This window comes from Austrofundulus limnaeus, unplaced genomic scaffold (genome assembly GCF_001266775.1).
Source record: "Austrofundulus limnaeus strain Quisiro unplaced genomic scaffold, Austrofundulus_limnaeus-1.0 Scaffold359, whole genome shotgun sequence".
Taxonomy (NCBI): Eukaryota; Metazoa; Chordata; class Actinopteri; order Cyprinodontiformes; family Rivulidae; genus Austrofundulus; species Austrofundulus limnaeus.
The window spans coordinates 373,508-387,224 of NW_013952761.1; the positions used below are offsets into that span (position 1 = coordinate 373,508).

At 41.0% G+C, this 13,717-nt stretch overlaps 1 protein-coding gene across 5 annotated transcripts in view; it reads left to right on the forward strand.

Annotated features, from left to right (window-relative positions):
- Positions 1–13,717, forward strand: part of dachd (dachshund d) — a 127,842-nt gene that overhangs the window by 88,365 nt on the left and 25,760 nt on the right. For 4 of the 5 annotated variants that reach the window (XM_014023207.1, XM_014023205.1, XM_014023209.1 and 1 more), the window contains exons 4-6: positions 4,485–4,657; positions 4,755–4,899; positions 5,026–5,157. In XM_014023207.1, the coding sequence (XP_013878661.1) occupies positions 4,485–4,657; positions 4,755–4,899; positions 5,026–5,157 (450 nt within the window). The remainder of the gene's footprint in view (positions 1–4,484; positions 4,658–4,754; positions 4,900–5,025; positions 5,158–13,717) is intronic. The other variant, XM_014023206.1, reaches the window with a different exon arrangement.

The window sequence follows — 13,717 nt, forward strand, 5'->3', positions numbered from 1 at the left end:
TGTGTGTGTGTGTGTGTGTGTGTGTGTGTGTGTGTGTGTGTGTGTTTGTGTTTCCCTCCCTTTGTCACGGCACTCTCTTTATGTGTCTGTTTCATGTTGTGTGTGTGTGCATACGTTGAGTGCGAAGCAAGTATTTAACAAAGACAAGATGTTTGCTTTACTATCGACATTAACTATGTAAACACAAAAAGCTTCAAAGTTTCATTCAGTGATACTGAAGGGCTGTGGGTGGCTATACATCAAAGCTTTATACCTTTCTCATTCCCCTCTTTTTAATGAGAAACAGGACTCACCAGCCTTGACTGAACCTGCCATCTGTGTGTGTCTGTTTTTTTTTCCTTGTTTGCATTTATGTGTGTATGGTTGTGTGAAAGTGGGGAACGGTATGTTTCTGGGTACATGTCTTATGTGGCACCGCAACAGCAGACAGCATGTTTATGGAGGCTATTTTTTATGTTCAATATAAAAGGCGTAAAGAGACCTCCGTCTCACAGAAAAAGGGCTTCAGATTTTAGAGATTAACAGCTATGATAAAGATGAATAGCTGATTAGTGCCCCTTAAATGTCTCGAGGCATGACAGACACTTTTTCACGAGTTGCTCATTTCCTTCCAGGACCGGTGTGCAAATCCACAACGTGACCACAACAAAGACTTCTCCATGTGCGTTACACCACCGTCTCACCTTTGTTCAACAAACGCAAGCACAACATGGGGGCATTTTTACAAGAGCAATTAGCAGGGAAACTCAGATTGTTTTGCAGCATGCGCCATGAAAAGATTTGGTCTTATTTAACTGCTTGACTGGATCGGTCCTGTTTGCTTTGACAGATTTTGGGGGGGGCATCTCAACACTAGAAAAACCAAAGGCTTAGCATTGAGTAAATCAGCCTTTTGTCTTGTTCAGTTCCAATCAAAGGATAACCAGGAATGTTTGTTTGACAACAGCATTTACAATGCATTGTTCAGAAGCCCAGAGCCTCCCAAACAAAGACAGATAGGCTTTAAACAAGTCATTTAATTAGCACCGAATCCCCAGCTTTGGCTGCGGCAACCAATTATACATTCCTGAGGCATGTGCAGGTCCTATTTCACATGTGCGAGGCAGATCCTCTCCAGCCCTGTCTCTTACAGTACATCTCTCCCCTTCCATTTAAGAGAAGGTAAATAGCCCAGACAGACAGCTTCATTAGCCAGCGTCTGAAGAGCGCGGGGCCGATTGTCGCTTAAATAGTGCGCWTTTACTGCAGGCCCAGCCGGCGACCTCCGATCAATTACAGCTGACATTATTGTTTGTCGGGAGCTTTTTTCCTGGACAGAGGGAGTAAAAAGAAGAAGAAGAAGGAAAAAAAAAACTAGATCAGGTCTGAGCTTTGGCTGGAAATGTAATCTTCCCCTCTCTCTTTGGTTCTTTCTCTCCACAAACAATAAATCATTCAGTTGAAGAGATAATAAAGTGCCAAGTAGGAGCTAGTTTAATTTTTGTCAGGGGAAATCTGTCCACAACAGAGTTAAGGTTAAGGGGCTGCTTGCTTTCTCATACCGTTTTCAATGACAATGGCTTTAGCTGCTTCTTCTCCTTTTTTTTTTTTTCTTTTTTCTTCCTCCTTATTTCCCTCGGCAGGATTAGATAGCCAGAAAGACTGAGGTTTTGTTTTTGATGAAGATTAACTGCAGCCCAAATCAGTGCAAGATACATATTTTTGTCATCAAAATGAATTACTGCTCTCCCTTTTAATCATTTTAAAACATTCAATCTTTTGTTGTTGTTGCTGTGATTCTTTTAAGTAACTGAAATACCAAAAAGCTTGATGTAACAGCTTTTTAATCAGGCTGTTACCAAGGGCTGTTTTAATTCATTCAATTCATCCTTTGCAATTCAGATCTTTACCTATCCATGCGTGAACCTCGCAAGCACGGCACAACATAATAGCTGAGCTGTTTATATTGGTATTAAGCGATTTGTAGTTTTAATGATGGTAAATAGGAGTTCACCTTTGTGGGTCCCTCAGGCTTACTCCAGGTAAATTACCTCAAATGTATTGTTTATGCCCTTCAGGAGAGACGAGGGGAGGACGAGGAGGGGTGTGGGGGTTGTTCAGGTCTGAACTTCTGCGTCAAAGATAAACAGAAACCGACAGATATGTTTCTAGCAGTTTGCCCGCTGGAATATGCACAGCTTCAATGTGATTAATGAGTCTAAATAATGACATTTGATTCTGTTGTTAAATGCAAAAGCAAAGGTAATTTTCCACACTTTATTAAATTAAAAAAGGTGTTTTGGGTAAAGTGGTCCCCTTATTAACAAGACAAAATGAAAAGGAGCTGCATGGCATGTGAATAACACTTAGTTGTATTGCAACGACAAAAAAAAAAGCCAGATTCCTTGAATAAATGAATGTTCTTCTCACCTGGCTCCTTTCAGTTACGGACAAAAGGGATTTGGTGGACCCTTGTCGGTCCGTGGCACATTCCCTTACTGCGACCCTGAAWGGGTCTTTATGGAAGAAACATTGCTTTGGGACGGGGGAGTGACATGAAAGGGGCTGGACGAGCACTGAAAGCGAGACTAATACCCCCTTCAGAGTGAACAGAAGTCCAGTGTTCTTGAGCCAAGCTGTCAGTCATGACATTCACGTAGCATCGAGTACAAGAAATAACAAAGAGATAAGACGGAGGGAATGTTATTGCAGCAACAGAGAGGAGCCTTGCATTATGTTAGGTGACTTTTCACCTCCTTTGTCACTCTCTCTCAATATGGTGTAAATCTGTCTGTGTTTGATTGAATGGGTGTTACATGTCTACCTCAAAGGCAGAACAAGTCTCTTCACTCTGGCCTTTGAGTGGCCTCGAAAGCCTGATAGGTAGCCTAGACCTTACCAAGTTATCCTCCTACGGTAAGTACTCGCGCAATCAGGCCCTCTGTGGTGTTTTTTTAATTGAGCTTAGCCTGCTGAGTGGTAATTGATTCAGTCTGAGCTTGAGCGGAGGCGCTGATACAAGGTGCTGCTTGGCTTCCGCCTTGCTTTAATCTCCCCCCTTGCTTTATATTGTTTGGGTATACTCGCCACTGAGGAAACTGCATGCCATCTTTCTTATGGAAATCAATGCTTCTTTTGGAAGGAGGTGGAATAACAGAGAGGAGTACTTCTCACGTCCTTTCATTTTCAACCAGTGTCCTTCTCTTTAGAGGCTCCGCCATGCAGATCTCCTTGCCCTTTGGCTACTGATGTTTTGCAAGAAAAGAGGAGCGGAGTTGTTTTGTGGATAGCGTTGTGTGGTGTGCCATCTTTTTTTCTTTTACTCTTTCTCTCTTTTATTCATTTATTTATTTTTTTGCACCTTGAATCAGGCTGCCAAGAAAGAGAGGAGAAGAAAGAAGTGAAAAATCAACACAGAGGCTCAGTCAGATCCAGTAGCGTCCGTGAGGTTTTCTTGAAAGCATTTCAGGGAAGGCATCTGAGTGGCGAAGGAACAAGACCAAAATGTTTCCAGTCACTTTTGATCCTGCCAGTTCAAAGTCTCCACAGAGCGTGGGGGGAAGGGGTGAAATGGTTGAGGAGGGAGCTACAGACACCTAGCTTTGACCTTCTGTCTGTGCTCATGTCCTTTGAAAGTTCCCTTGTTTTCATTAAGGCATTCAGGCGCATGGAACAGGGCCACTGTTTGACTAACTGTTACATCCCTCCATCCCCCAATGGTATCTTTATTGGACATTCTTTACATTTACAGTTTGCTAATGTCCTCAATTTTCCCTATTAGGCCACCATTGCCAGGCAGCAATTGAATAATTTAAAACATTTGTAAGATATCTCTTATGTTAAAATGGAATAATTTGTGAGCGTATAAAAAGAAAAAAGAAAACTCCCTTTTATAATGAGATCTGAACTCTTTTGTTCCGAGTCTTCTTCTTTTTCCTTGCTCTGCTCTTGATTATGAGCCGCTATAATTAGCCCAAAGTCATTGCCACACTGTAGACTAACAATACGTGTTTGTCATTAGCACATTTAACTAGTCATTTGGGTAATGGCTTCCAAGATTGGCCTTGTTTTCAAAGGGATATTTTTTGTGTAAATATTGAGACAATTATCCATAATGTGCCATTTTTTATTCATCGTAGAATAATTGATGTATATTTATTGCAGATGACTGTTTATCTAAGTATCATCCAAGTTTTCTTTATTGTTATAGCAGTGGTATCTATTATTAACACAAGCATTAAAAAATTCATGTGTATAATGTTAACATGGAAAGCCTCCCAATTAGCTTTAATTAATATATTCTTTTTCTAATGGAAAAAAGAATGGTGTTAATGTTATTGGGCAGCACTATTTAAAGGGTATCTCAGTGTTTTGCATTACTGGCTGATGAATTAACACCAGCAGCTTTCCAGTGTTCTGCCAGAGATTCACAAGTTTCCCCATGTGAGGATCTCACTCCATAATACGCATCATTGAATAACCAACTACCTTGTCATGTGTCTCAGGCCTGGAACTCCCCTTCATGATGATGCCACACCCCCTGATCCCAGTCAGCCTTCCCCCTGCCTCTGTCACCATGGCGATGAGCCAGATGAACCACCTCAGCACCATCGCAAACATGGCTGCTGCCGCACAGGGTCAGAGTCTGCCCTCCAGAATGGTCACCTCTGTTATAAAGGTAATTTTAAAACTAAACATTCCTCCTCCTTGATTGTTTTTTTTCATAATGTTTGCATCAGATGTTTATTTTGGATGTGTTGTGTTTGTGGCTACTGGGGTTGCAGGAACGTGTGCCGGACAGTCCCTCCCCTGCTCCCTCCTTAGAAGACCACAGGAGGCCTGGCAGTCACCCGTCATCCCACCGCAGCAGCAGTGTGTCCAGCTCCCCGGCCCACACAGAAAGCTCCTCAGACAGGATACGTAAGCTGTTCTGTTTTTTTTTTTATTGCAACTGAGTGATAAAAAGATAATAAAAAATTAAATGAGCTGTATAGACAATTAAAATAGGAAGACAAACACTGCATGATTTTGTTGTCTCTTCTGTAGCAGCACACCACAAYGGCCTGTCGATGAACCAAGCCCTGCTAGGCCTGTCTCCAAACATTGTACCTGGTCCTAAAGAGGGAGACCTGGCCCACGACATGAGCCATGAAGCAAAGAGGATGCATGCCGACAAAGGTGAGTCAAAATGTGATTAAACTTAAATGATAATAATAGACATTACATACCAATGATGGAAATTAGATCACACTCACTATAAAAATATCAGAGCAGGTGAAATAGAGAACTATCAATCAAAACAAAGAACAGGGGTTGACATTACTTGTTTATTTACCTTTATTTAATGAGACAAATCCCACTGAGACCATGCAAGGTAGGCCTGGGTTGGAAGGCAACCCAGCCTAACCTGCAGGTTTTTGTGCAGTTTATATACTGTATAAAGAGCTGATGTATGAAAACCATACAACATAAGAATTCCACATTTAATGTCCTATCAGAAGTGGAACCATTTTTATTAAATCTACTTTATTTTTGTTTTAACATAGTCCAACAAAACAACAACTTCTGGAGCTGAAAAACAAAGCCAACACCAAATTTCTAAAAGCAGCAGCGCAACTAACGGCCACTTGGGGCTTCGTGTCAAAATGCTCAGATTAACAGAAGAAATGAACTCRATGACAGCCTGCTAAATACTGTGTTGGTTTTATTTTATTGCCATTTACAAAGACAGACTGGTTGTGAATATTTCTTTAACCTTTCTCATTTTAAGTGAAACAGATAGAAAACTAGTTAAAAACAGGTGCACTGTAAACAACACATGCACTGGTTGCCTTTACATGTAATCGGTGACTGCAAATGTCCAGGCTTTCCTTTGGATAAAAAGTATACTTTGTTTTTGTAAAATATAAAGAATTTTTAAACATCTTGATTATTATTACAATAAGATAAAAATCCTGAAACTTTTTGTTTTAAATATATTTTCTTTGATTGTCCTTCTTCTCATTTAATCCGATGGTAGATTTTATATTATTTGTAAACTAACTTATGAAACTGGATCTAAGGTGCTCAGCATTATTATTATTATTATTATTATTATTATTATTACGAATCATGTGCGTACATTTTAAAATTGAAATTATGCAACGATTTACTAAGAACAACATTGATTTTTTTTTCAAAGTGAATAAAAAGTACAATTTTTGAAGGGAATGCAACTGTTCTGCTAGTGTTCTGCTAGTGTTTGGAGTACATGGTGGAGATGATTGTCAGCTACAACCACACCAAAAACACACCTCAGTATTGTAGCCACTTACCATATGTCAGTGGTCAAATACCTATAGAGGTTGATGATTCTTGAAGTTTATCAGTTGTAGATTAAATTCCAATAATAATTTTCTTATCATTTAAATAAAATCCATCAAGTTGTTTATGGAATATTTTGCTAACAGACAGATTAATCATTGTATACAAGCAATAAGAATCAGATATACCTTAAAGATAAAAAAGTAAAATTGAGCTTAGTGCACAGAGCTCTTTGCTATCATCAATCGGAACCTTGAAGAAGAAAATACCTGATAATTTTACTTCAAAATCTCACTGTCAGCTACTTTTTTAATTAAATGTCATTTTGCTGTTTCATCAATATGTATTGTTAAAAAAACAACAACAACCAGAAGTAGAACCATATCCAGAAAGAAATCATTGAGGATTAAATACAAACACGCAGCAAATAATAGATTTTTGTAATCTCTGTTGGTTTTAGTGGCGCRGTGTGTGATAGAGGGTGGGGGGAGGCTGATAATGATATGAAACCCACTATGGAAATCATGGGGCTGTACGCTCCCTGATGGCCACGCACATGTGAAGATCGGTGTTAGACCTTCACACGCAGGGTGCGAAGCAGTGAATAGTAATAATTAGCAGGATCATGAGCTGAATTTCTGGGTCACAAACTGTCTAACTGTGTGTGCCTGTGTGTTACAATTGGAGGCTTTTCATATGTGCGAAGCCGAGAGGACATTCATATAAATAGACTAATGCAAACAGTTAGACAAATCAACTGAATGTTTCCTCAAATCTCGCTGAAGTGCTTCCTCCGTATTTAGATAATCAACATAAATGACTCTAATTTCTTTGCAAACATTCGAAAAAGGAGAATAAAATGACCCACGCTCCCTGGGCAGTTTGAACCGTTTGACCTACCGGCGAACACGTGCTGTATTATCTTTGAGATTGTCAATTCCTAATATGTCACCGGACTTGATTAGGATTCTGAGCTCTCCAGAGTGCGCACCAGAGGTCTCTGGCTATGGAAAACATTTTTATAAAATAACCCATTAATGCAGAGGAGTGCAACTAAATTAGTTACCAATTTGCTGAGCATGAATTAATGAAGAGAGCTTCTCCCGGCTCCAACAGTTGTAATTTTCATAATAACCCCAGACCTTTATTTGGCAGGTTGTTTAGTTTTTTCGTTTGAAGGTTTTCATTAGTCTAATGAGGACTGTGCAAGGGCGAGCAGTCAGCACAATTTACATGAGGAAGCTATCATAATAAATGAGGCAATTTGAATAACATGCACAGGTTTATGCAGCGAGATAAGAGAGATTGTGGCTGCAAAGATACAGAGGTAACCAATACATTAGAACCAACTAATAACCAAAGTAATTCCAATAAAAGCTTTAAGTGAAAGGAATAAAATTAATGATAGAAATATTGAACTGTAATGATATGATACACAATGCATTAGATTAATAAAACAAACGTGTTGCCGTTGTTAAAGTGGGAAAAGGGCCTCGCCATGCACCACGTTGTTTATGGTGAGCTTTTTAATTAGGCTTGTTCATCGCATCAGTTTGTTTAGATAAATGAGATAACATTCTGGTGGTTTAATGATATCTCTCCACTTGTTTGATCTTTATGATCCTGGCAGAGCATTAAATTAATCTCTTGCAATGCACTCTTGGAAGCCAACTCGGTGGGTACGGAGGAAGGATGCAGCGCCCTGGCTCATATGGAGACGATTTAAATAGCCAGACACCTCCTAGACAGACGCTATAATGTCTCATCACTCATGTCGTGTGAACGTGTCTCGTCTTTTTCATGTCGTTTCTGGTGATGAAGGAGAAAGGCTGTTTGTTGTCGTGTTTAAAAAAAAAAGATGGTTTCCAAACTTGTGTCACCCAGTGCAGGATAACCAGATGGTGTTTTCTTTTCCATTTTTGGGGGACTTTTATTTGGACTTTGGTGTTTTTTGGAGTCCAAATTTTGCCAAATTAAAAACAAAGAAAGTAAGATCAGATGTTTGGTATGGGAAAACAAAAAAGGGAGTAGCTAAATGTTGCCTCGCATGTGACTAATTGAATTGCTTCAAACGAAACGTCTGTGGCGATGGGTTCCGACAAGCCTCTGTCTCGTGAAACAGCAGGTAGCTGACAAACGGTGGGGATTAAGKAAGGTTTGGAATCCTTTGGCTGTAAACTCACTTTGGACATCAAACACTGGGATATCATTTTATTTCCTTAGGGGAAAGAAGKGTGTTTGAAACACAAGCCATATGCACTGCGCTCATGACGAAGTTCAAAAGTTTTCTTCCAAAAGAAAAAAAGTCATTCACTAAGATGAAAGCAATGCAGTTTGTTTTACAGTCAGCTAAAAGGCCTGACAGGACATTCAGAGGCAACTACGGTGTAAGCTGATTCCGTAAACCATATTTTAAAAGTGGATGAATCACTGGTAATATGATATCGACTCTTCCCTGGTAAATGTTAGATATACTTGTTGACACAACAGGAGATGCTTTTATAACATCCTCCAAAGCACAAATGGAAAGCTGTGGGGTATTATGCCACCTCGAGGTGTATCTTTTCATACCTGCTCTCAACTGAGCGCCCTCTGACGTGCGGTACCGCTGGTGGACGAGGCTCATTTTCTTTGCCAGGAAGCCGCCTGTAGTTGCCCAGTTGATGCACTTAATGCTGCTGTCGTCTGCAGTCCCAGTGCACAGTTTGAACGATGAGCTTTGAGCATATAAACCTGTGGACACTGATGGGTTCATGTAGTGAAGGGGGCTATATAGTTTGAAACGAAAAAAAAGAAGATGAAAAAGACAAAAAAGTGCTACCCAGCCTTTGTAGTCCTTTTGTTGTGTTCCTTCTTTGCATATGCAGCCGCAATGATAAAAAGGTAGGGGACTTTGGGTCGGGCAAAACTTTCCAAGTCAGTGTAAATATTTCACTGACATTGATGCTATCCCCATACAGTATCATTAAAAGTTTGAACATGCTCCGTGTAAGCTCCTTCGCTTCATCTTTTCTGACTTTAATGCATGGTGTTTTTTTTCTTTTTCTTGTTCAGGCCTCTCGATGTACTTGGCATTGTGCGCTTCAAACACATGCTGACTACCTGACTTTCCCTAAGTCAGGGAGGCAAGATCATTAGCCATCACAGCCCTGAAATGTGACTTGGCAGACAATAATGCTTTATGATCAAACAACTTGTCAGTGCATCCCGTTGAAATGAAAGAGTGCAAAAAAATAATTCAATAGAGGATCAATCAAATTTGCCCCAGCCCATGTGAGAGAGAGATTGCTGATGGTGCAGAGAGGAGGCTATTCCTCCAGGACACAGGAGTTCATTTGGATATTTGTTCTCCTCCTCATGAATGTTCTATTGCGTGACACGATCTCCTGCTAATCACATTTCTGTGCAAAAAAAAAGAAAAAAAAAGTGTGGGGTGGGGGATGCTTTTAGGGACGTTGAAAAGAGAGAGGTTCTTTTTAATCTTTGAAATGCCTCAAAAGTGACAGAATGCTTTCTCCTGCCAAGACGTGAGCCTCGGATGGGGAGATAAATATGCTGTGGTCAGCTAAGTGTATCTAGTGAGCAGAGAGGCAAATTTAATAATGCATTATCATTCACTGGCGAAGGTGAAATCTCCCTGTCCATCAGAGGGGCTGAGGCCTGTTTCATGTTACCCTTCACTGCAAATGAACAAGTGCTTTACTCAGCCATACCAGAGATGCACAGTAGGCACTGGTGATTTCCTATATGTGATGCTCTGGACTGTCAAAAAACATAAAATAAAAAAAAACTGGTCTGCAATCAAAGCAATCACCTCTCTTGTCTCAACTGAACTCATTCAAGATCACCATCCTTTGTCTCTTTTATCTTGCTAAAAGTCTTCCAAGTAAAAAAAAAGGATCCCCTCCCCCTCTTTTTTTTTCCTTGAGAACTCAAGGAAGCGTTTTACATATCTGAGCATCTGCTATTATGCAGATCATGCAAACATATTTACCTGAATGCCCTTGGACAACAGTGTAAAACAATTATGAAGATTATGTACAATGCTGTAAATTTGTGATTCAAAACGATTCATATTCGCTCAGCGGCAACTGTTGCGGACAGATAAGGTTGACCCTGAATATGTTTTATATTTTTGATTCTTTTTTTTTTTTTTGGAGACATTCTGCGGGGTTTGTTTGTATAATTTAATATTTACATGTAAACAGTAATTAAGTGACGCCGCCGACATGCCAGGGCCAGGCTCTGCCAAGGTAAACACCAGCCCTAGTAGTTTGCCACAGTCCATCATGTTTACAGACTCGCCGAGCCCCGAGTGCTGTTTGTGTGCTCTTCCTTTGGCAAAGCTCATAAAACACAACCAATTGGATGGTTGCTGGTGTCGGAACAGAGCCGCCCGCTCTTATCGTCTGGCAGTCTGCTGGCTAACTTGAGGACATTGCGAGTCAAACCTTTAAATTTTCACTCCGCGATAATTACGCAGCTATACTCCAGCTTTTATATCCTTTCACTGAGAAAGTAAATCATTCCTAATAAAGAGAGGAAGAATAGGGGGYGGAGGAAAAAGTGCTTGAGGACTAATTCTCTTCACTCCCTCCCTCTCTGCTCTATTCTGCTTGTTGAAAGCCTTTTTTTTTCCTTTCTGAGTATTGCAGTCACCTTGACTTTGCAGCTGCAGCCTTATAGTCTGTTGCTTATCCTGCCTAACCCCAGCCTGTCAATTAGGTCTTTAAAAATTAATCTCTTTAACTGGAAATACCATGCCAGCTTTCTTCCGTCTGTAAATGAAGTGTTATTAATTCACACGGCGCAAAGCCACCGTCATGAATAATGTTATCAAAACAGATTTCCACACGTTTAACACGTCTCTCCTATTTAAACCCCTTAAGTATTTTTATGGCTGTGAAAACAGAACAAACTAATGGATTTGCATTCATTTTTTTTAGCTTCCGCACCATCAAGCACTCCCTAAGCCAGGCCCCCTTTTAAAGTTTACATTTCCCCATTTCCGCCTTTGTTCTTTCATCTTCGTTTAAAAGCAGCTCAGCATATCCAGTCTGGATTAGCGCCAGCCTTTCGCAGACACTCGTTCAACAGCAACAGAACGGCACAGTGTCTCCCTGTAGGATTGCAATGCCAGGCAATGACACCAATGTGTCTGCCCCCCCTCCAATCCACCCACCCAGCCTCTTTTCTTTTCCAAATGCAGCAACGCTCTGATCTAGCAGCAGGCTATCTGGCCAAGCACACCAAGCTAATACTTGATCTAATAACGCTCAATGAAAATGGGAGGGAAAAGTGGGGGCTTTCCTCTCTGTTTGCTTGTTTGGATGCCTAATTATCAATATGTAATTGGCATATGTATTGCAATGTTGGGTTCACATTTCGCTGTACTGCACATAAATACGGGGCTCTCCAGTTGCTGCCTAAGTTGAGCTGCAGGAGATTTTGCTCTAATGAATTAATAAATGCCAAACAAAGGAGAACTAAACAAAGAGAAAGACATAAATGGCTCGAAGATTAGTGGGTCAGACAGATTAGTGGGGGTATACAGTACAAATGATCCCCTTCTGAAATGGGAATTATTCAGGCAAAATACTCAATCGATAGTCAGGGCCAGTTTAATCTCCAGGATTCTTCTGTCAATAAAAGGACCTGGACAATGGAGGTCAATATGCAAAGACAATCTGAACACCTTCAAAGTGCCTCACAATAATGTCCTTCTCCGTGTATTGTCTTCTTGACAGTTCGGGCTTGTAGTCGATAGGTGAATTAGGGAAATCTATTCAAGCCTGCCTTGCTGCCATTTTCTCCTCTGAGCCACAAGTTTATTTAGCTCCTCACCCMCTGAGGGCACCGACTGATCTGACTTAAAACTAAAAGGGTTATGGATTTGGCCCTGTTGTCTCTTCACCTGAACCCACTCTCACCCGCTCGGCCTCGTCCATCCCAGCTGTACGGAAAAAAAAACCACACACACACACACACACACACCACACACACACACACAAAAGCCATTCTGTCTCCAACTCCTGCTCCATTAAGAGCTCATCGGAAGGTGTGCACGGGCAGAAACAAAAGTCCTGCATGCTTTTATGCAGTCATCACAGTCGGCCAAGCCTGTAATCCTCAGAGGTCCGATAATGACATAGCCCCTGCATTTATTACATAGAGGAGAGGAGAGAGGGAAAACGCTGACTTTGAACAAATGAACACTCTGACCTTTATGCAATAAATATGACATGGGCTGCATAAAAAGACAAGATATCTTCCTCCTGAATGGAAGGAAGTCAACACCGATTCTGCTCCCTTGCCTATTGCTCTCTTTCCCTTTCCATCTCTTTCTGCGTGTTTTTCCCCCCACTTTTCTTTCCCAGGCTAGTGAGTGAAACAAATGATGAAATCTGTCCTAATCATGTTTAATGGCAGCATAATATTGCAATCAGTGCAAAAGTACACACGGCATGTCTTAGTTTTCTCTGCTTTGGTTGTGCTAAAGCGCTTTGTAGACAGTCGCAGACAATCACACGTCAGCCTTTTAATTATCCTTACATGTAATCATTAGCAGGCATCGCCAATTAAAGCTCATATTTTTAGCCGCACAATCAAAAGACAGTTGTGACAGAGCGGATCCTCCTTTCTCAGTGTGATCACTGTTTGTGATTGTCTCCTCTTGTCACCCCACACCACCTCTCTTGACAGTAAAGGATTTATGGTTATTTCCTCCATGCAGCCCGTCCATCTGTGGCTCTATCTTCATACGGCCTTGAGAATACGATTCAATTTATTAAAGGCAAAGCAACTGACTCATTACTTTACGAAAAAAAAAAGAATGAAAGAGGTAGCCAGCAAAAGAGTGAGAGAAAGAGCAGAGAAGTGACACACTGAATTGGTTATTAATGGAAAGGCACAGCTACAGGGCAGTTGAAATTTAATGATATCCTGCAAGAAAATATGAGGGTGTCACTCTCCAAAAAGTCATGCTAAATGTCAACATTTTAAGGTCCCCGGTGCTAATTTTATGCCTGTGCACAGTAATGTTTTGGAGAGCATTTAGGAAACACGGCCCAGTGGCCAGCCTGATTATCCCACTCACCTTCTCTCCTCGCTCCAAATGGGTTTGTGCAGCAAGCGATTTCATCTCTAAGTGAAGGGAACATTAGGGAGGGGAGGAAGAGAGAGCRATGGAGGAAAAACACGCGGTTTGATTTTCATGCTGTGATAAGAGAGTGGGAGCCAAATGTTACCTGTTAATCTAGCCCAAACCGACCGGGGCTCTTGACTTTGTCCCTCAGCAGGGATGGGGCAAACACTCATTTTCCTCTCTCTGTGATGAAAAGGAAATTAGCTCAAATGTGATGAGGGCACATTAGTGTGTGTGTGTGTGTGTGTGTGTGTGTGTGTGTGTGTGTGTGTGTGTGTGTGTGTGTGTGTG